The following is a 21697-nucleotide window of genomic DNA, read 5'->3' on the forward strand; positions in this document are numbered from 1 at the left end:
CATGAAGGGTACAGCCACGCGTCGTAACACATCTAAAATGTAACGTCCACTGTTCAAAGTGCCGTCAATGCGAACAAGAGGTGACCGAGACGTACACCCTATACCATCAGGCCGGGCGATACCCCAGTATGGCGACGACGAATGCATGCTTCCAATGTGCGTTCACCGCAATGTCGCCAAACACGGATGCGACCATCATGATGCTGTAAACACAACCAGGATTCATCCGTAAAAATGACGTTTTGCCATTCGTGCACCCAGGTTTGTCGTTGACTACACCATCGCAGGCGTTCCTGTCTGTGATGCACCGTCAAGAGTAGCCGCAGCCATGGTCTCCGAGCTGGTAGTCCATGCTGCTGCAAACGTCGTCGAACTGTTCTCGCAGATGGTTGTTGTCTTGCAAAGGTCACCATTTGTTGACTCAGGGATCGAGGCGTAGCTGCACAATCCGTTTCAGCCATGCAGATAAGATACCTGTGATCTCGACTGCTAGTGATGCCAGGAAGTTGGGATCCAGCACGGCGTTCCGCATTACCCTCCTGAACCCACTGATTCCATATTCTGTCAACAGTCATTGGATCTCCACCAACGCGAGCAGCAATGTTGCGATACGATAAACCGCAATCGCGATAGGCTACAATCGGATCTTTATCGAAGTCGGTGAACGTGATGGTACGCATTTCTCCTCCTTACACGAGGCATCACGACAACGTTTCACTGGGCCAGGCCGGAAAACTGCTGTTTGTGTATGAGATATCGGTTGGAAACTTTCCTCATATCATACGTTGTAGGTGTCGCCACCGGAGCCAACCTTGTGTAAATGCTCTGAAAAGTTAACCATTTGCGTATCACAGCATCTTCTTCCTGTCGATTAAATTTCGCGTCTGTAGCACGTCACCTTCGTGGTGTAGCAATTTTAATGGCCGGTAGTGTATATTAGGTGATGCAAGGAGATGAGATAAGAGAGCCTGAATCACCCATTTGTCATACACAGGGGAACCACTTGTGCCTCATAGTACAACTTTTTATGTCCTTCATTAAGACAATGCTGCGCCACTGCAGATTTTTCTGGTTGAAATAAACACGTGTGCCGATGATGCTCTAGGCAACGATCCTGGACCGTACGAATCGCTTGTCCAATATAGGCTTCCACGCACTGACAGGCAATCTTGTAGACCCCGGGCTTTCTCAAACCTAAATCATCCTTCACTGTGCCCAACATAGCTCGGGTCTTATCTAGAGGACGTAATACACTTTTAATATCAATGATGAGGATGATCATGAGAGACGCTCTGGTTCCACACGACGCTTTCAGTGATGCTACCAAATGCGATGGCGGCAGTGAGACGCGCGCACACAGCACACACGGCAGGAAGCGGCTGCCGCCTCGCACCTACCTGCGGCACGGAGCAGGCGAAGGCGATGAGCCAGGCGAACACCAGCATGATCTTGCCACGGCGGCGCGCGTCGTTCACCTTGAGCGGGTGCAGCACGGCGAAGTAGCGGTCCAGCGAGACGCAGACGAGCACGTTGCTGGACAGGTAGAGCCCGAAGGCGCGCAGCAGCAGGAACACCTTGCACGCCGCGTCGCCCGCCACCCACTGCGTCGTGAGGCGCCAGCCCACCTGCACACACGGTCACAGCGCACGCCTGCCGTTAGCTGCCCTCGCTCCACAGCGAAATGTTGTGTAGTTGATGACCCACAGCCTGTAAGAGTTTGAAGAAGATCACGACCAGCAGGCATTGGAGTCCACGCAGAATTTTTTCCACGAGGGAGAAACATTTAAAACATGTAGTTTTTTATACTAATGATTCCCTGAGTTTGGAAAAAGTCACCCCCCTCTCCCCAAGAACTAAATTTTACGAAGAACCTCTGGCGTCCCACAGGGGAGTGTTATTGGACCATTGTTTTTCACAATATATATAAATGACCTAGTGCATAGTGTCGGAAGTTCCATGCGGCTTTTCACGCATGATGCTGTAGTATACAGAGACGTTGCAGTATTAGAAAAATGCAGCGAAGTGCAGGAAGATCTGCAGCGGATAGGCACTTGGTGCAGGGAGTGACAACTGACCCTTAACATAGACAAATGTAATGCATTGCGAATACACAGAAACAGGGATCCTTAATTGTACGATTATATGATAGCGGAACAAACATTGGTAGCAGTCACTTCTGTAAAATATCTGGAAGTATGCGTAAGGAACGATTTGAAATGAAATGATCATATAAAATTAATTGTTGGTAAGGCGGGTACCAGGTTGAGATTCATTAGGAGAGTCCTTAGAAAATATAGTCCATCAACAAAGGAGGTGGCTTACAAACACTCGTTCGACCTATACTTGAGTATTGTTCATCAGCGTGGGATCCGTACGAGGTTGGGTTGACAGAGGAGATAGAGAAGATTGTGGTGTCACCGCCAGACACCACACTTGCTAGGTGGTAGCCTTTAAATCGGCCGCGGTCCGGTAGTATACGTCGGACCCGCGTGTCGCCACTATCAGTGATTGCTTACCGAGCGCCGCCACACGGCAGGTCTAGAGAGACCTCCTAGTACTCGCCCCAGTTGTACAACCGACTTTGCTAGTGACGGTTCACTGACAAAATACGCTCTCATTTGCCGAGACGATAGCATAGCCTTCAGCTACGTTATTTGCTACGACCTAGCAAGGCGCCATTATCAGTTACTATTCATATTATGAACTATGTACCGTCAAAACCGACGTTCATCCTTAATGGATTAAAGTTAAGTATTCCACCAGCTACGTCCGTTGTTTCTAAATTCTAATTTCCTTGTCCTGTTCCAGACCTCACGCCAGCCTGCGCGAGCTAAATCGCGTGCCTTTGGGCCTCCTCTAGTAACACGGTGTTAGCTCTCCTGCCAACCACAACAAAGATCCGAAGAAGAGCGGCGCGTTTCCTCACACGGTTATTTGGTAAGCGTGATAGCGTTACGGAGATGTTTAGGAAACTCAAGTGGCAGACTCTTCAAGACAGGCGCTCTGCATCGCGGTGTAGCTTGCTGTCCAGGTTTCGAGAGGGTGCGTTTCTGGATGAGGTATCGAATATACTGCTTCCCCCTACTTATACCTCCCGAGGAGATCACGAATGTAAAATGAGAGAGATTCGAGCTCGCACGGAGGCTTTCCGGCAGTCGTTCTTCCCGCGAACCATACGCGGCTGGAACAGGAAAAGGAGATAATGACAGTAGCACGTAACGTGCCCTCCGCCACACACCGTTGGGTGGCTTGCTGAGTATGAATTGAGGTGTAGAACTTGTAGCATTTCAAAAGATTTCTTGTTATCTGCTTAGCTCTGACTATGAGGATCACACTGTTTTTAGAAGTCAATGTATATTAAGTAATGTGTTTAACGTCTTGTCAGTATCTCAGTACTGTCTTTTCCCAACTCCAATGGATGGCTGCTTTAGTACCGGTTACATTGGTATTCAGACGCATCTTGGACATCTTCTGTAGACCACTTTGAGGTTTACCGGAGTGCACCTGTGGGCTAAACCAGATGAAGGCGATCTACAAGATATACGATCGCAATATCGGTTGCTAAAAGACATTCTGACAACTTTGTTTTCCCATTCTCTCCACTTCTGCTTCCTCAACTGCAATAACAGCTATACATAATGGATAAGTATTAAAAAATAGTGGAAAACACCAATTAATCATGACAGCTACAGCAAAATAAATAATAGATCTGAGTTACTCTGTAGGGGAGGGACTCCACATCTACATAAATGGTTCTGTAATTCTTCAAGACCTAGCGGCAATACATTGAACACGAACTTTTTATACCTTTAATAACAGCAAATGATTTCGTCCACATTTGAGACCAATTTACTGTTCATATATGACGCCTATTTACTGGACATCTGTCGTTTTTAGTTCCAGGTTTCTTGATGCCCTCTGTCTCTGGAGTGGTGTATTGCATCGAAAAAAAGTAAAGATGGCGAACCCATTGTGACGTCCTCCAGTGAAGTCATATTCACGTAATTATTTAAGCAATATACACACTTTCCAGTGCTCAAAAAATTGTTGGGAAAGGTGTATCTGTAAATATTATGTTCATGGTAACTTTTTGTGGTTCATGGTGTGGCTTCCTGTAGTCATGCCCTAGTTCATGAACCACGGGCAACGTATGAGTGCCCAAGTTAGTGGTCCCGACAGTCGGGATACCAGTTACTTTGGAATAAGGCTGGGCATCTCGGACATATTCTGAGTCGTGGTCACCTTTGTGCTCATACGGCAAAGACTACCAAATCCACCGGTTAGTCCCTCAACCGTTAGGGGTAAAACCCAATGGGACTCTGGGCAAGTAAGGCTAGCAACCTGCTTTCCCGATACTTTAATTATGATGCTGTCACCAATCAGAGCAAAATGCCTCGGACCCTTGGAAGTGACGGAGACCCACCTCTAATTGACGAACCAGGAACTCCTAAGATACGACTTGGCAAACAAATGGTAATGAGATGGGGAGCTATTAATATCAATGGGGGCTACTCTGGGAAGAAGGTAGAGCTGGCCGAGGCTGCAAGTGACATGGGGCTGGACGTTTTAGCTGTTAGTAACATTCGGGTAAGGGGTGAGAAAGAAGAGGAAGTGGGAGAATACAAGGTCTACCTGTCAGGAGTCAAAGCAGGAATAGCACAATGGGGTGCAGGGCTTTACATCAGGATAGAAATGGAACCCAGCGTAGTTGCAGTAAGGTATGTAAACGAACGACTGATGTGGATAGATTTGACAGTATCTAGCAAGAAAATTAGGATTGTGCAGTATATTCACATTGTGAAGGGACAGATCAAGATATGATGGATAGTTTTTATGAGGCACTCAGTGATGTAGTTGTTAGAGTAAAGGACAAGGACAGTGTTCTGCTCATGGGTGATTTTAATGCCAGGATTGGAAATCGAACAGAAGGGTATGAAAAGGTCATGGGTAAATTTGGAGAGGATATGGAGGCCAACAGGAACGGGAAACAACTCTTGAATTTCTGTGCCAGTATGGGCTTAGTAATCACAAACTCCTTTTTTTTAAACATAAGAACATTCACCAGTATACTTGGGAAGGCAGGGGAACCAGATCTGTCATTGACTAGATAATAACAGAACAGGAATTCAGGAAGGCTGTGAGGGACACACGTGTATTCAGGGGATTCTTTGGTGACACTGATCAATATTTAATCTGCAGTGAAATTGGGATTGTGAGGCCGAAAGTGCAGGAGGTCAGGTCCCTATGTAGGAGGATAAGAGTGGAGAAACTTCAGGACAAGGAAATCAGGCACAAGTACATAACAGCGATCTCAGAAAGGTACCAGTTAGTTGAATGCAGTCAATTACAGTCATTGGAAAAGGAATGGACATTGTACAGGGACACAGTACTAGAAGTGGCTAAAGAATGTCTTGGAACAGTAGTGTGTAAAAGTAGGATGAAGCAAACAGCTTGGTGGAACGACACAGTCAAGGCAGCCTGTAAAAGGAAAAAGAAGGCGTATCAAAAATGGCTACATACTAGAACTCAGGTAGACAGAGAAAGTTATGTTGAAGAAAGAAACCAAACCAAACAGATAATTGCAGCATCCAAGAAGAAATCTAGGGAAGACTTTGGGAACAGGTTGAAGACTATGGGTCAAGCTGCTGGAAAACCATTCAGAAGTGTGATTAGCAGTCTTCGAAAGGGAGGTAAGAAGGAAATGACAAGTATTTTGGACAGGTCAGGAAAACTGCCGGTGAATCCTGTGGATGCCTTGAGCAGATGGAGGGAATATTTTGAAGAGTTGCTCAATGTAGGTGAAAATATACGATCAGCAATGTTTCAGATTTCGAGGTAGAATGGGATAGGAATGGTGATGGAAATAGGATCTCATTTGAGGAAGCAGAGAAAGTGGTCAATAGATTGCAGTGCCAAAAAGCAGCTGGGGTGGATGAAATTAAGTCAGAACTCATCAAATACATTGGAATGTCAGGTCTTAAATGGCTACACAGGATAATTGAAATGGCCTGGGAGTCGGGACAGGTTCCATCAGACTGGACAAAAGCAGTAATCACACCAATCTTTAAACATGGAAACAGAAAAGATTGTAACAAATACAGAAGTATCTCTGTAATCGGCGTTGTGGGTAAAATCTTCTCAGGTATTGTCGAAAGGAAAGTGCGAGTATTAGTTGAGGACCAATTGGATAAAAATCAGTGTGGGGTTTGGCCTCAGAGGTTGTCAGGACCAGATTTTTAGCTTACGGCAAATAGTGTAGAAGTGTTATGAGTGGAACAGTGAATTTTATCTATGCTTTATAAATCTAGGAAAGGCATATGACCGGGTTCCTAGGAGTAAGTTGTCTGTTCTACGAGATTACGGAATAGGAGGCAAATTTTTGCAAGCAATTAAAGGTCTTTACACGAATAGCCAGGCAGCAGTTAGAGTTGATGGTAAATTGAGTTCATGGTTCAGATTAGTTTCAGGAGTAAGTCTCCACTGTTGTTCATATTATTTAAGGATCATATGTTGAAAACAATAGACTGGCTGGGTGAGATTAACATATTTGAACACAAAATAAGCAGTCTTGCATATGCGGATGACTTAGCTGTGATGGCAGATTCGTTTGAAAGTTTGCAAAGTAATATTTAAGCGCTAGATCAGAAATGTAAGGACTATGGTATGAAGATTAGTAATGTCAGTGGGAAAGAAATATCAACGGATTTAGTGCCAAATAGGAGGAACAAAGTTAGAACAGGTGGACGCTTTCAAGTACTTAGGATGCATATTCTCACAGGATGGCAACATAGTGAAAGAACTGGAAGCGGGGTGTAGCAAAGCTAATGCAGTGAGCGCTCAGCTACGATTTACTCTCTTCTGCAAGAAGGAAGTCAGTACCAAGACTAAGTTATCTGTGCACAGTTCAATCTTTCGACCAACTTTGTTCTATAGGAGCGAAAGCTGGGTGGATTCAGATTACCTTATCAACAAGGTTGAGGTTACGGATATGAAAGTACCTAGGATGATTGCAGGTACTGGTAGATGTGAACAATGGCAGGAGGGTGTCCACAATGAGGAAATCAAAGAAAAACTGGGAATGAACTCTATAGATGTAGCGGTCAGGATGAACAGGCTTTGATCGTGGGGTCATGTTACACGTATGGGAGAAGCAAGGTTATCCAAGAGACTCATGGGTTCAGCAGTAGAGGGTAGGAGGAGTCGGGGCAGACCAAGGAGAAGGTACCTGGATTCGGTTAAGAATGATTTTGAAGTAATAGGTTTAACATCAGAAGAGGCACCAATGTTAGCACTGAATAGGGGATCGTGGAGGAATTTTATAAGGGGGCTATGCTCCAGACTGAACGCTGAAAGGCATAATCAGTCTTAAATGATGATGACGATGATGATGGTGATTTTTGACTTCTTATTTCGCATCCTCAACTACCTTCCAGAGCCAATGTCCAGTTTGCAGAATTTTTTTTCATCTTGGAACCAAAAAAGATTAATTTTGCTCCAACATGCAATAAATGGGATAAATAATGCAAAAATAATTCAGGACTGAAGGGCTTAGTGGATAGAAGGAAAAATTAGCGTAGGAATATACAGAAAAATTTTCTCTTTGTATCAAACTTGACGACCACACCCTTCAACATTTGAAGGTGGAGCTGAAGCAATCAGAACTGCAATTATCCAGTTATGTTTTGTGATTATAGAGCAGTTATCAACATACAGGAGTCAAAATTCGTTCAAGTTAACGGAGCCTGGGAAGCAGTTTAGTGCCTATATCAAAACAACAAGATAATTTCTGTTCAGCAGAAATTATATCACTATGGCGTAGATGACGTTGAAAAAGCAGATTTTAGTCAAAAAAGGCATAAAAATTAAGCAATCTGGAGAAACTAACATGTATTTTCCAGTGAAACTCATCTTTCGAATAAAATTTCATGTGAGGAACAGCTCTGGAAGCACCTCAAGCAAGACTAGGTAGCGCATGACGGACCAAGAAAAGAAGCAACACCCATATTCCGTCTTACTACTGGACATGACCGCTTCACCGGCCGTCTGCTTAAGACATCCATCCTTTCTTCTCCAGAACGTGTCCTGTGTCACAAGTTTGGTTCGACTATGAGCAATGAACATTTAAAAGAGGGTACGACATTAAGTGATTCTAATTCAGATTTAACATTCTGTATTGGAAGCAGGCCAAACTGTGCTGTAGGTTTACTTTTAGGGAAAATTTATTTAATGACATCAGGCACTTTAATATTTACAAAGCACATGAACTAAATTTCTCCGCCTATTTGTATTACCTCCCATGGATAGTGTCAGGTTGTACGAAACGCGACTGCATCCAAGATCATCCGTCGGTACCTGCTAAGTCAAAATTTTCTTGATAGGGGCGACGTTTCGTCCATTTACTCATTGACCCTGCGCGCCTTAAAAGAGATCAAGGTTAGTCAGTGTCACTACGTCATTCATTGGTACTGTCCTCACTGACGTAAGTCCTGTAACAATAAATAGTCTTAAAAATGTTTAAATGATCTATTAAATGACACCTTTATTGTTGGCTGTGGTCTTTAGTCCAAAGATGTGTTTGATACAGCTGTCCTTATTAAACTATCCTATGGAAGCCTCTTCATCTCCGAACAACTACTGCAACCTACATGCTTCTGAATCTGTTTACTGTATTCTTCTCTTGGTTTCTCTCTACGAATTTTACCCCCTATAGTTACCTCCAACATTAAATCAGTGATCCATTGACGTCTCAGAAAGTGTCCTATCAACCGATCTCTTCTTTCAGTCAAGTTGTACCACAAATTTCTTGTCTCGCCAGTACTATTCAGCACTTCCTCGTCAGTTACGTGATCTACCAATCAAATCTTCAGAGTTCTACTGTAGGATCACTTTTCAAAAGCTTATGTTCTCTTCTTGTCTAATTTGTTTACCGTTCATCTTTTACTTCCGTACATGTCTAAGTCCTACACAAATAGATTCAGAAAATACTTCCTAAACCTTAAGTGTATATTCGATTTTAATAAATGACAACTTATGGAATAAGTACATCGTTTTACATTTGCTAGGGGCATCACATTTTGTTCATTCTGATGCCGACATTAGTCAAATACGGTACATGCAATTCCTGTGGTATACGAAGAGCTGAAGATGATCTGTGTGATCGTTACTGATAGCCAATATTTTCTTTATTCCTGCAGCAGCTTACGCTGATAAAAATAGGTTTAAGAAATGCAAAATACCACACTGGTAAAAGCTGTGGGCTGGACTGCAGGAAATTGTTTTTCACAGCCCAACTCACAAGTTGCTCTCGTTATCTGTCAGATGTTTATAGCAGATAACAGGAATTGTCATTTTTGTTGTATGCTGGTGAATTCAAACAACAGAGCCTGTTGTCAACATAAAACACGACGAGTGAATGGACTAATTTCTTTACAAGATAGACACACAGTGTATGCCTCTGCACAGACATTTCCAGCGCAAAATTACTGCAGTTTTAAGTGTCGTAAAAACCATGCCAAATACAGTGTTGTGTACATAGTTCCGCGTAGTCAGCGCGTACGCAACTTTCCCACTAGAGCGCGGCCCGCTAAGCACAACAGCGCAGGCGCAGCGCTCGTCCGTCTCCGCTTTACGAGACGGCGCTGCCATAAAGAGGGACCGAATTCTGCTTCCGCCGATCCGCGTATTAATATGTCACGCAGCCAATGAGATTGCTGCTAACGTAGAACCTTTTCTCCTCGCGTATCACACTCGCGCAGTGATACCTGAACGCTCGAGGTATTATAACGAGAGTACAGACCTCCGATTAGTCTGTCTGCATTAGTCTCTAGTCAAGTTTCAGTCTGCGTCTAATAAGATTATCATATTCCTGTACATAGCGACGAAGAGAAATGTATAGACACTTTGTCAAGTATCAGAGATATGTGAGAATAAGATTAACGTACCAAGAGCAGAGGAACTTCAGATTGTCAATGGTACGTAGCATCCGGAATCAAGTTAAGTAAGATTTATTATTGTTATTATTTTAATAAATGTGTGTGAAAATTAATGAAGTTCTGTTTAAAACTGGCCACTGTCAATCTGCTACTCTTAGCGTGCAAGTGGCATTTCTATCGTCGACCTAACGGCAGAAGATAAACACACCACGATAAGACCACGAGACATATTGCTGACACTCGCCTACAGCGACAAGTGAAATAATCTGATGGTGTGTGTACCGAAGGTCTTACAGTACTCACACCACATACAGTTAATCTGGAACGAGCCACCGAAGACCACTGTTTACCAAAATCTTCGTAGAACGTACCTTGGCAACCACCTACACTTTGTCGTGAGGGTTCGGGAACACACTGTACTTTTGGACACATGTATATAACCTAGGCTTCATCTTACCCTTTACACAGGTTCCAGTCTTGTACCTAATACAACATTAGGGTTAATACGTAGGTTGGAACTTAAGTAGTGGCAACGCCGCTGTGGAGACACCATGCAATGGAATCTACTATTGTCGCTAATAGCACACGTTTTTGACATACCCGTCTCAACTCCGAGCAAATGGACTCGCCCATCCCACGGCACCAGCGTGCGAGCAATCGAGGGAAAGAAAGTCACTCGTCAGCGAGCTGTCACTATGTTTTCGAAACAGGAACAAGGGAGTTGGATCGAATGGAATGTGGCAGAGGCCGTACAGCACGGCAGTATCATTAAGGTCTTCAAGAGGCGTGCGGGGAATCGGCATTGCCGTACAGTACAGAACAGTGGCATGGTGGGTAAAAGCCTTCAACGAAGGTCGGAAAACTGTTTCAGACATGCATCGGGCAGGTCGTCCTAGCTTTTCAGAAGGAAAAGTGCACGCTGTTGCCGCGTTAGCGGACAGAGATCGACGCCATTCGGTTCGTGAGCTCGTCCACGAAGCCGGTTTAGCGTATACGGCTGTGCTTCGCATCCTGCAGGAACGCCTGGGCACGCGGAAAATTGCATCGCGATGGGTTCCGCATGACTTGTCGGAAATGCAGAAATGGTTGCGTTAGGACGCTGCTGAGACGCACTTGGAGCGCTATGAGTGCGAAGGAGAGGTTTTCTTACGCCGTATCGTAACACTGGGTGAGACATGGGCCGCATCGTACGAGCCAAAACTGGAACGCCAATCCAACGAATGGTGTCATTATGGGTCGCCGTGAAAGTCTAAAGTGCGTCAGAGCCCCAGTATGGTGAAAGTTATAGTGATTCCCATGGACGACTCTGATGGTGATGGTGTTGTCGCCTATCCACTGCAGAGCGCCCGTATTACTGTTCGTTTTTGGAGCAGCGAGCATCACCTGCGACTAGCTTTGCGAAACAAGCATCGACACTTTCTGCGCAACCCACCCATCATCTTGCATGACATTGTGCGGGTGCACACAGCGCCAGCTTTGGCTGCTCTGTTCTGTCGATGGGACTAGGAAGTACTGTAACATCCACAGTACTCCCCGGACGTAAGTCCTTGTGACTTTGATTTGATTCCGAATATGAAGGAATCACTTCGTGGCATTCGCTTGAGAACTGTTCCAGAGATTCTACAGACAATAGATTGCTCCATTCGCGCCGTCAACAGAACAGGCTCTGCTAACGGTATACTACGCCCTATACATCGTTGGCACCGGGTTCTACACAACGCTGGTGATTACTTTGAAGGACAGAAACAGGTGCAAACATGTAACTCTTTTGTATCGGTTGTGAATAAACAGTTGTCACTATTTAAATTCCAATACCCGTGTGTAAGTGAGACACGCTGGGTGAAGAGCTATAAGGAATAAAACAGGTTTCCACTCCGAGTTTGATTTAAGGGACAAAGCCAGAGAATAGCAAGAAATACAGTGCTGAAACTGGACTGGTATTGTGTTCAATGTAAGCTATAGTGAGATCCGTTAAATGTCAAAGCTGTTCTGTCACTGGACATAAAAACGCATGTGGACGAAAAGCTGCTGACGTCACAGAGTGGAATTCCTCGTTTCACTACACTGCGCCGCGTGAAATCAAGCCTGTGGCTTGTCAGATTTATCGTCGTAGAAAGGAACGTGGCCAGACAGATCTGACGACGTTTCTACGTCACAACCACATTTAAGGAGCCACCATATTGAATTGAGTTGAACTACGTATTTGGTGGGTTTTCCTTATTACCGAGAACGTAGTATGAGTAGCGATAAGCTGCTCCAAAGCATCATAAAATTAAGTGACTCTCGAAAACGCGCAGTATTAGCTACAAATTAGTTATTACAAAATAACAGGAAACTACATATCGTTATCTCAAGTTTTCATATGTCTGATGTTTTTGGTTAAATAACTTGTGTGCTGCGAAAGTAGACCGTTTCAATGATGACCTATGATAAGCGCGTCGTTTTGAAGCAATTTGTCATGGTTAAATGCCAAATAATGACTTTTGCAGATGAACTTTTAAGACAGTGTAGAAAACATGCGGAGGCTAATCTGTTGAAGCCACAGCTTAGTTGATAGTGTCGTCAGCTTGAAGATAATGGAAGCACTTTCGTGTCGACCTCCTAGCAATTTTTTTCATTTTTTAGGTTTCTAAAAGGTTTTTGGTACCTCTTTTTAATTTAAAAGAAAATTTCCTGGAGCATTCGATGTTATACTATAAGACAAAGTAAAATAAAAAAAAGTACACCACAAAGGAATTATCCGAATCGGACGGGAACAGATGTACCGACAAATAAACGATTGCAATTTCAGAGTAATTGTATGATTTTTCTGAGACAGGCAGCTTCTCAAGTCGACCAGGTCGGAAAAGCGTTGGCCGTCTCTTTGGTCATTGTAGGAGCAGTTTTTCGGTTAGACAATGATGGACACAGTTATTGGGTGTCCTGCTGAGGGATATCGTATCAAATTTTGTCCAATTTGAGCTTTATATTGTCAAAATCGCGAGATAACTCAAAGGCCCTGTTCATAATTCTCCAAACGTTTCCGGTTGAGGAGAGCTCCGGCGACCTTACTGGTCAAGGTAGGGTTTGACAACCACACGGACACGAGGTGGTATCACTCGCTGTGTGCAGGTATGTCTACATCTACATCTACATACATACTTCGCAATCCACCACATGGACCGTGGTGGAGGTTACCTCGTTCCACAACTAGTGTCTTCTCTCCCTGTTCCACTCCCAAACAAAACGAGGGAAAAATGACTGTCTATATGTCTCTGTACGAGCCCTACTCTCCCTTATCTTTGTGGTCTTTCCGCGAAATATAAGTTGGCTACAGTAAAATTGTACTGCAGTCAGCCTCAAATGCTCGTTCTCTAAATTTCCTCACTAGCGATTCACGAAAAGAACGCCTCCTTTCCTGCAGAGAGTCCCAACCGTGTTCCTGAAGCATTTCCGTAACACTCGCGTGATGATCAAACCTACCAGTATCAAATCTATCAGCGCTCCACGAATTGCTTTTATGTCCTCCCTCAATCCGAACTGATAGGGATCCCAAACGCTCGAGCATTTTCAAGAATAGGTAGTATTAGTGTTTTATAAGCGGTCTCCTTTACAAATGAACCACATCTTCCCAAAATTCTACCAATTCTTCCCCCACAACTCCCATTACATGCTTGTCCCACTTCATATCGCCCTGCACTGTTACGCCCAAATATTTAATCGACGTGACTGTGTCAAGAGCTACACTACTAATTGAGTATTCTTTTTTCTACTCATCTGCATTAATTTACATTTATCTATATTTAGAGTTAGGTGACATTTTTAACACCAATCACAAATCCTATCCAAGTCATCTTGTATTCTCCTACAGTCACTCAACGACGACAACTTCCGGTACACCACAGCATCATCAGCAAACAGCCGCACATTGCTATCCACCCTATCCAAAAGATCATTTATGTAGATAGGAAACAACAGCGGACCTACCACACTCCCCTGGGGCACTCCCGATGTTACCCTCACCTCCGATGAACACTCACCATCGAGAACAACATCTATTACCTAAGAAGTCTTCGAGTCACTCACATACTTGGGAACCAATCCCATATGCTCGTACTTTAGTTAGGCGTCTGCAGTGGGGCACTGAGTCAAACGCCTTCTGGTAGTCAAGGAATATGGCATCCATATGATACCCTTCATCCATGGTTCTCAAGATATCATGTGAAAAAAGGGCGAGTTGCGTTTCGCAGGAGCGATGTTATCTAAAGCCGTGCTGATACATTGACAGCAACTACTCTGTCTCAAGGAAATTCATTATATTCGAACTGAGAATATGTTCGAGAATCCTGCAACAAACCGATGTTAAGGATATTGGTTTGTAGTTTTGAGGATCCGTCCTTCCACCCTTCTTATATACAGGCGTCACCTGCACTATGTCATTGAAATGTAAGCCCAGGACGGCTCACCACGGAGGGCAACAAAACGGGGCATAGTATATCGTCAGCTTACCGCTGTACTGCAGCAGATGACAACCAAAGGGAACCGGCTATAAAATGGAATGGCACCACAGAACACCACTCCCGGTTGTCGGGCCGTATCACCGACGACAGTCAGAATGGTATCCCATCACTGTCTGGGGCGTCCTCAGACCAGACACGTCTTCGCTGATCATCGGGACTGAAGAGAATTCAGCCAGTGTCAGTGAGATTCCAAGCTGAAGACGTGCTCAGAGACACCCCTTACAAAGGTGGGATACCAATCTGACTGTTGCCCGTCATATTGCTCGATAGCGAGGAGTGATGGTCTAGAGTGGTTGTCACCCGGCGCACCCTTAGAGCGCGCCGGCATCTCGACGATATTTCACGACCTCTTGCGTTATCCTTCATGGCAAGCCACCCTGCATTAAAATTGCAGGAACAGAATGGCTTTCCGCACAAGGCGAGAGATATTACTGCTTGTCTTCGCGCTTGCCAAATACTACCTTGACCAGCGATCTCGCTGTATCTCCCTCCAACTGAAAAAGTTTGGAACATTATGGGCAAGACCGACCAACATCCTCGGCATTTTGACGACCTAACGGTCCAGCTGAAGATAATTTGGCACGATATCGGTCAATAGGACACCAAAAAACTATCAGTTAATGCCTATCCGAAAAACTGTATGCTAAGAGCCAGAGGGGACAAACGGAGTACTGACTAACTCAATTTGTGAATCTCTTCTCTTGAATAAATTATCACTGTAATTATTTATTTGTCTGTGCATGCACGTTACGATTTTGTACCATTCGGATAAATCCTTCGTGGCGCGAAGACTTTTTTGTCTTAGGTATATTACAAATAATGTTATTAGCTGCAATTCTTGTTTCAAAGGCAACCGACTGGAATGTTTCCTCAATAGCCAAACACCTTCACACAGCTGATAGTCTGTAACAGAAAGTATACATAAGCTACACACGAGAAAGTTTTTATTATTATGGGACTTTGAGCACAATACACATACCCATTTAGATTTCGTGGACTGTCTCATGTTTGTATCTTGCCGGTAAGTACCTTTTTCAGGGACGGCGAAGAGTATCGAAAACGTTTCCTTTTCTATTCAAATGAAACTATAGAACGCATGTAGATTTAGAGGTTTCTGCGACGAAGAATATTAGTTCAGAGTGACAGTGATCAATGCTACATCGGGAATATCGATATTATGTACACGCAAAGTGATAAAATTCGCTGTACTATTGGCTTAGATCAAAACACTAGAATTCAGGTCTTAGCATAAGGAGATTCTCTTTAAACACATTTAAGAAGTCAAAACTGGTGTCAGGTAAAACAAAATTCTGGAAGTAACTGTGAAGTGATACTTGGTAGGATGATTATACAGGCATAGTTGTAGAGGCAAACAGCAGTTTTCGATTCACTGTCAAGCTCCTAGTAATTTGAGATTTCTTATGAAATGCTTTTACTATGAACGCTGCAATACTGTTCAGCTGTGAGTGAACTTCACCATGTGCAAGTAACATGATACATAAAACAAGGTCAAAAAATTTTAGCAAAATGGTCACAGGTTTATTGTCTACTGAGGTAGTATCCAGTACGTTTGACATGAAAGATACTCGAAGAACGAAGTTACACACCTTAGTTATTTCCAAGAGTTTATTAACGAAATAAAATCAATAACATTTTACAGTCCCATTTCGATACATTCCGTAAAGACTGTACAGATAAACTGATGAGCCAAACCGCGTTATGACCACCTGCTTAAGAGCTTGTTTGTCCGTCTTTGGAACGAAATACATCACTTATTCAGCATATCAATCTGGGATCGTACAGTTTGTTGGTAAGTGTGTGGAGGTACCTGGATCGGATGTCTACGTACTGGTAACGTAATTCGCTTAAATAACGGGCCGCTGATTTCCGTACTCGGTTATGGCTTCCGACAGGACCCAGATGGGCTCCACAGGTTTTACATCAGGCGAATTTGATCACCGAGGCATCAACGCGAGTGCACTATAGTGCTTCTTCAACCACGGTACCACGTTTTTGGCTCCGAGAATGCTGAAAGATGACGTAGCCGTCGGGGAAGACATAAGCATGAAGGGATGCAAGTGGTTCGTAGACAGCTGTCAGCGTGTCTTTGGTTACTACTACAGGACCCATGCAACCGCAGGAGAATGTCTCACATAATTTAATACTGCTTCCACCAAGCTGCGCCAGTGGCGCGCTGCATGTTTAGAGCCGCCGTTCACCTCGACACCAGCGTTCGTGGAGGTGACCATCGACCTAGTGTAACAAAAATGTATTTCATCTGACGAGCCAACACGTTTCCACTGATCGACGGTCGAATCCTGCTGGTCTCACGCTCACTGCAATCGTGACTGACGATGTCGTTGAGTCAACATGTGAACAAGTAGGGATGGCCTGCTGCGGAGACCCACGTTCAACAATGTGCGATGAAGGCGTGCTCCGAAACACTTCTATGTGCACCAGCATTGTGCTGTTTCGGCACAGATGCATCAGATCACCATCCAGCCTACTGTACAGTGCAGACAAGCCTCCGAACCTTATGCTGTGTGAAGAACCGTGGACGTCCAACCATTCAGCTCCTAGTGGCAGTTTCACTGCCCTTCTACCTCTTTCTGTAGATGCTCACAACAGTAGCACTTGACCATTCCGCCAGCTTCTCCGTCTTCAAGTTACAAGCACTACGCAATAACAATCTGCCCTTTGTTGAAGTCGCTTATCTCAATGGATTTCCCCATTTGCTTCCCTGGGGTGTTCCCGCGTCTCTGTCTGCTCCGCTTATATTCTTTGTTACCCGTTATGAGCCTGAAACGCCACAAGAAGGCATCCAGCGTCACTGTGGACAGTGGTCATACTGTTTTGGCTCATCTGTGTAAATGGGAAGGCAAACAGCATGGACAGGCGCGTATAAGTATTCATTTTTTTGGCGTTCCATACTTGCAACGGATGGGACGAAAGCTTCGTATTCGCTACAATAAAAAGTTCCTCTGCCACGTGCAGTTTAATAATTCATAGATAATATATAAACCTTTATAGTTCTAGTATCCCTCCTCAGCTGCATCCCAACTGCTCTATAACACGCTGTCAGTTGTTTTTGAATTAACTTAATTACTGCTTTCGGCAAACTGCAAATTCTGATTAGGTGTAACTGATATAAAAAAACGACTGAGAATAGGATTTAATTAAACTGCCAGCAACATACATACGAAATCCGCCTCCGTGGCCGTATGAGACCAACTAGAAAAGTGCCACACACAACCACGAACACACTGCCGTTTTGACTTTCGTCCCACACATGCTTACTACTGTGGTCCCCAAAAAAGGGAGGGTCTGGAGGCAGCAGTATATATCACTAGATGGTTCCCGAACATGGAGACAGAGATGTCAAAACAAATCTTCTCCCACGTTCTGCTACTACGTGTACAATTTATGTTCAAAAGTATCCGGACACTCATTACTGGTCATTATAATGGTGTGTGTGCCCTATTCGCGTATATGATGGCCACTTATCTGCTGGGAACACTTTCAGTGAAGTATCTGAAAGAGGAATGGCAGCCCATTCTCCCTGAATAGACCAAACCAGAGAAGATAAGGAGTGGAGTGAGGAGCGAATTCGATGTTCTGACTATAGTGTTCCAGTAGCTTCACGTCTGGACTCGGGGCAGTCCAGTACGTTTGAAGAAAGTTGTCTCGCTGATTCTGCTTTTAAGACAGAGTGCACTGTTATACAGGTTTCTTAACCGCAATATGTGTAGCATATCCCAACCATGAAAAACAATCCTATTTCGCAAAGCCTCCATCAGTGTAATTCGCTGTGGGCACTTCACACGATGGCGGGTTCATTTTTCTATGCATTCGCTAAATCGAAGCTACACCAGCGCATTGTCACAGGCTACAGAATGACCCACACCACTCATCTCCAACCATCCACTGTCCAGTGGCGTGCTCTTTACACTACCTCAAGCACCGCTGGGCCACTGTACCCCATTCTTTTTAAGTCCGTATGCACAGTAACTGTGCCTGCCGTTCTGCTCATAGCCCCTTGCACTTCACGAGTGCTATCGTCTGCCGTACCTGTCCGTCAATATACGAAATATATCTGGTCTTGGTTTGCCTGTGCTTGTTCCATCTCGTTTTCACTGCACAATCAAATCACAAACAGTCGACGTGGGGCAGATGTAGAACGGACGCAATGTCCCTGATGTCACGCAGGTGATATGCAATGACAAGTCCACATTAGAAGTCGCCGAGGTCTCCTGCCTGACTCATTCTGTTGTTACTCTTTCCCTTCTAACAACACTCTCCGCCTCCACTGGCACTGCTGTGTCCGCCTCCCGTTACATGTGGTGGTCAACTCCTCAACCCATACTGGTGTCAGCTTTTGATCAGGTAGTACGGGCGTAACGTTGCATGGTGATAGTTTCTACCCATGTCGGTAGGTGTCAACAAAATATTTTCGCATCGGGAGAAGAAAGTTGGTAACTGGAATTTCTTGAGAAGGTTCCGTCGCAACGAGAAACGCCTTTCTTTTAATGATGTCGAGGCCAAATCCCGTATCATTTCAATTACACTCTCTCCCCTATTTTGCTATAATACAAAACGTACTGCCCTTCTTTGAACTTCTTCGATGTACTCCGTCAGTCCTATCTGATAAGGATCCCACACCGCGCAGCAGTATTCTAAAAGAGGACGGACAAGCGTAGTGTAGGCAGTCTCCTTAGTAGATCCGTTACATTTCCTAAGTGTCCTGCCAATAAAACGCAGTTTTTGATTAGCCTTCACAACAATATTTTCTAAGTGTTCCTTCCAATTTAAGTTGATCGTAATTGTAATTTCTACGTATTTACTTGAATTCACGGTCTTTAGATTTGACTGATTTATCCTGTAACCGAAATTTAACGGATTTATTTTAGCACTCACGTGGATGACCTCACACTTTTCGTTATTTAGGGTCAATTGCCAATTTTCGCACCATACACATATCTTTCTTAAACCGTTTTGCAATTTGTTTTGATCTTTTGATGACTTTCCTAGTTGACAAACGACAGCGTCATCTGTAAACAACCTAAGACAGGTGCTCAAATTGTCTCCCAAATCGTCTATATAGATAAGAAACAGCAAAGGGCATTTAATACTACCTTGGGGAACGCCAGAAATCAGTTCTATTTTATTCGATGACTTTCCGTCAATTACTACGAACTAACATCGCTGACAGGAAATCAAGAATCTAGTCACATAACTGAGATGATATTCCATAAGGACTCAATTGCACTACAATCGGCTTGTGTGGTACACTGTCAAAAGCCTTCCGGAAATCCATAAATACGGAATCAATCTGAAATCCCTTGTCAATATTACTCAATACTTACAACATTATAGCAAATGGAATGAGCTTGAAAGGTTGCTTTTAGGGAAGGTGAATGCTAGGCTTCGGTTTATCGAGAGAGCTCTAGAGAAGTGTGCGACATATTCTTGAGAAATGCACGTGTGTTTGCGATATCCACCACTCGACTAAAGGAAGAGATTGATTGAAGCGTTTCAGAGGCATGCTGTCGGATTTATTCCAATTAGGTGCGACGTACACGCCAGTATTACCTCCGTGAACTCAAACAGGAATCCCTGAGGGGAACTTCACGTTTATTTCGCGAAACGCTATTGTGCAAGTTTAGGGAACCGTCATTTACAACTGAAAACAGAAAGACTCTTACATTATACACATACCTCTCACGTAAAGTCTGTGAAGCCGAGATCAAAGAAATTAGGCCTGGTAGGACAGCACGTTGACAGTCGCTGTTTCCTCGCTGTATCCCGGAATGGAGCCGAGGAGGCGGTGACCGCCCGTGGAACGACACGCCCTCCACTACTGCACCGAACGGTGGCTTGTCGAGTGTTGCTGTGTAGATGAAGATGAGGATGTACATGCAGATCTAGATGTGAACTGTAGATGGACTGTGTGGAGTGTTGCTGTGTAGATGAAGGTGAGGATGTACATGCAGATCTAGATGTGAACTGTAGATGGACTGTGTGGAGTGTTGCTGTGTAGATGAAGATGAGGATGTACATGCAGATCTAGATGTGAACTGTAGATGGACTGTGTGCGCCTCAACTGTGAATCCATCAGAAAAGAGTGGCAGCAAGCTGAGCATTTCCTGAGGTCGAAGGAAAACTTACATCCAAATAAGCAGGAATTTTACAACGACTGATGCAAAAACTTGCCAAACTATTCCGACTGGATACATTTCTGTGTACTTTCAAATCGACTATCCAAAGTTTTTTCGTCGGCACATGAAGGAAGGAAGGAGTTCAAATTTACGAGGAAATGACAGAAATATTTCTCTTCCCAACCATGAAGCACGTTCATAAAAATTTTAATTTTACCTCAAGTGTTTCATTCGACAGGATAGTCAACCAAGACACATCAAATGTATGGATAAGATAGGTCAAATGTATGGGTAAGCTCAGAGAAGAGGAAGAAACCTAATAATTTTAAAAAAAGTATAGTACAGCACTTGAACATTTCGCACCGTTTTCACTGCTCGATGTTGAACTGTTAACATATTTGAATATCACTTTCCCAATTTGGCTTATATTTTGTCAGCCAAGTCAGTGATTTCAAATACCATTACTTCCTGCAACGGTAGTTCCACAGGTTAGGAGTCATTTAAACACAGAACACGTTTCCGTGTTAGCGCCTCTTGTGGATGGACGAAAGACTGTGCAACGACTATCACATCTCTAAATCGTTATCGTTGTTTTCATGCGGACTACGTAATGAACTTCTGTAAAGGACAGTACCATGAACTGCTGTTATAAGCGGTATGTAGCGCCCTACTACTAACATTTTCGAGGGGTAAGAGCTGTACTTTGTTTGTGATAAGCGCAAGATTTAATACTGGCGATTTTTTTCCTATTCTCCTCATAATGTTACCGCAAGAAAATTTCATACCCACCTTACCACGTTACGTGAATGTAAATGACTAGTAAGACAAAATAGTTGGTAACACTCTTCAAATAAGCGTACCTTGTAAGCGAATGTTGGCACTGTAGTGACTACTACATATCTCCCGAAAAGGAGTAGACTACTGTGAAAGCTGCCTCTTACCAGTTTCAGGATCGTAGACTTCAGCCAGCCTGATTTAGGCTCTTCATGGCTTACCAAACCATTGAGGTGACAACCGAGCGAGGTGGCGCAGTGGACCCGCATTCTGGAGGACGACGATTCAATCCCGCGTCCGGCCATCCTGATTTAGGTTTTCCGTGATTTCCCTAAAT

At 44.0% G+C, this 21697-nt stretch overlaps 1 protein-coding gene across 1 annotated transcript in view; it reads right to left on the bottom strand.

Moving 5' to 3' along the window:
- LOC126282477 (adipokinetic hormone/corazonin-related peptide receptor variant I-like) overlaps positions 1-21697 on the bottom strand; it is a 128321-nt gene that overhangs the window by 82090 nt on the left and 24534 nt on the right. The window contains exon 2 of the mRNA XM_049982134.1: positions 1398-1625. Coding sequence (XP_049838091.1) covers positions 1398-1625 — 228 coding nt within the window. The remainder of the gene's footprint in view (positions 1-1397; positions 1626-21697) is intronic.

The sequence above is a fragment of the Schistocerca gregaria genome, chromosome 7 (assembly GCF_023897955.1).
Source record: "Schistocerca gregaria isolate iqSchGreg1 chromosome 7, iqSchGreg1.2, whole genome shotgun sequence".
Classification (NCBI taxonomy): domain Eukaryota; kingdom Metazoa; phylum Arthropoda; class Insecta; order Orthoptera; family Acrididae; genus Schistocerca; species Schistocerca gregaria.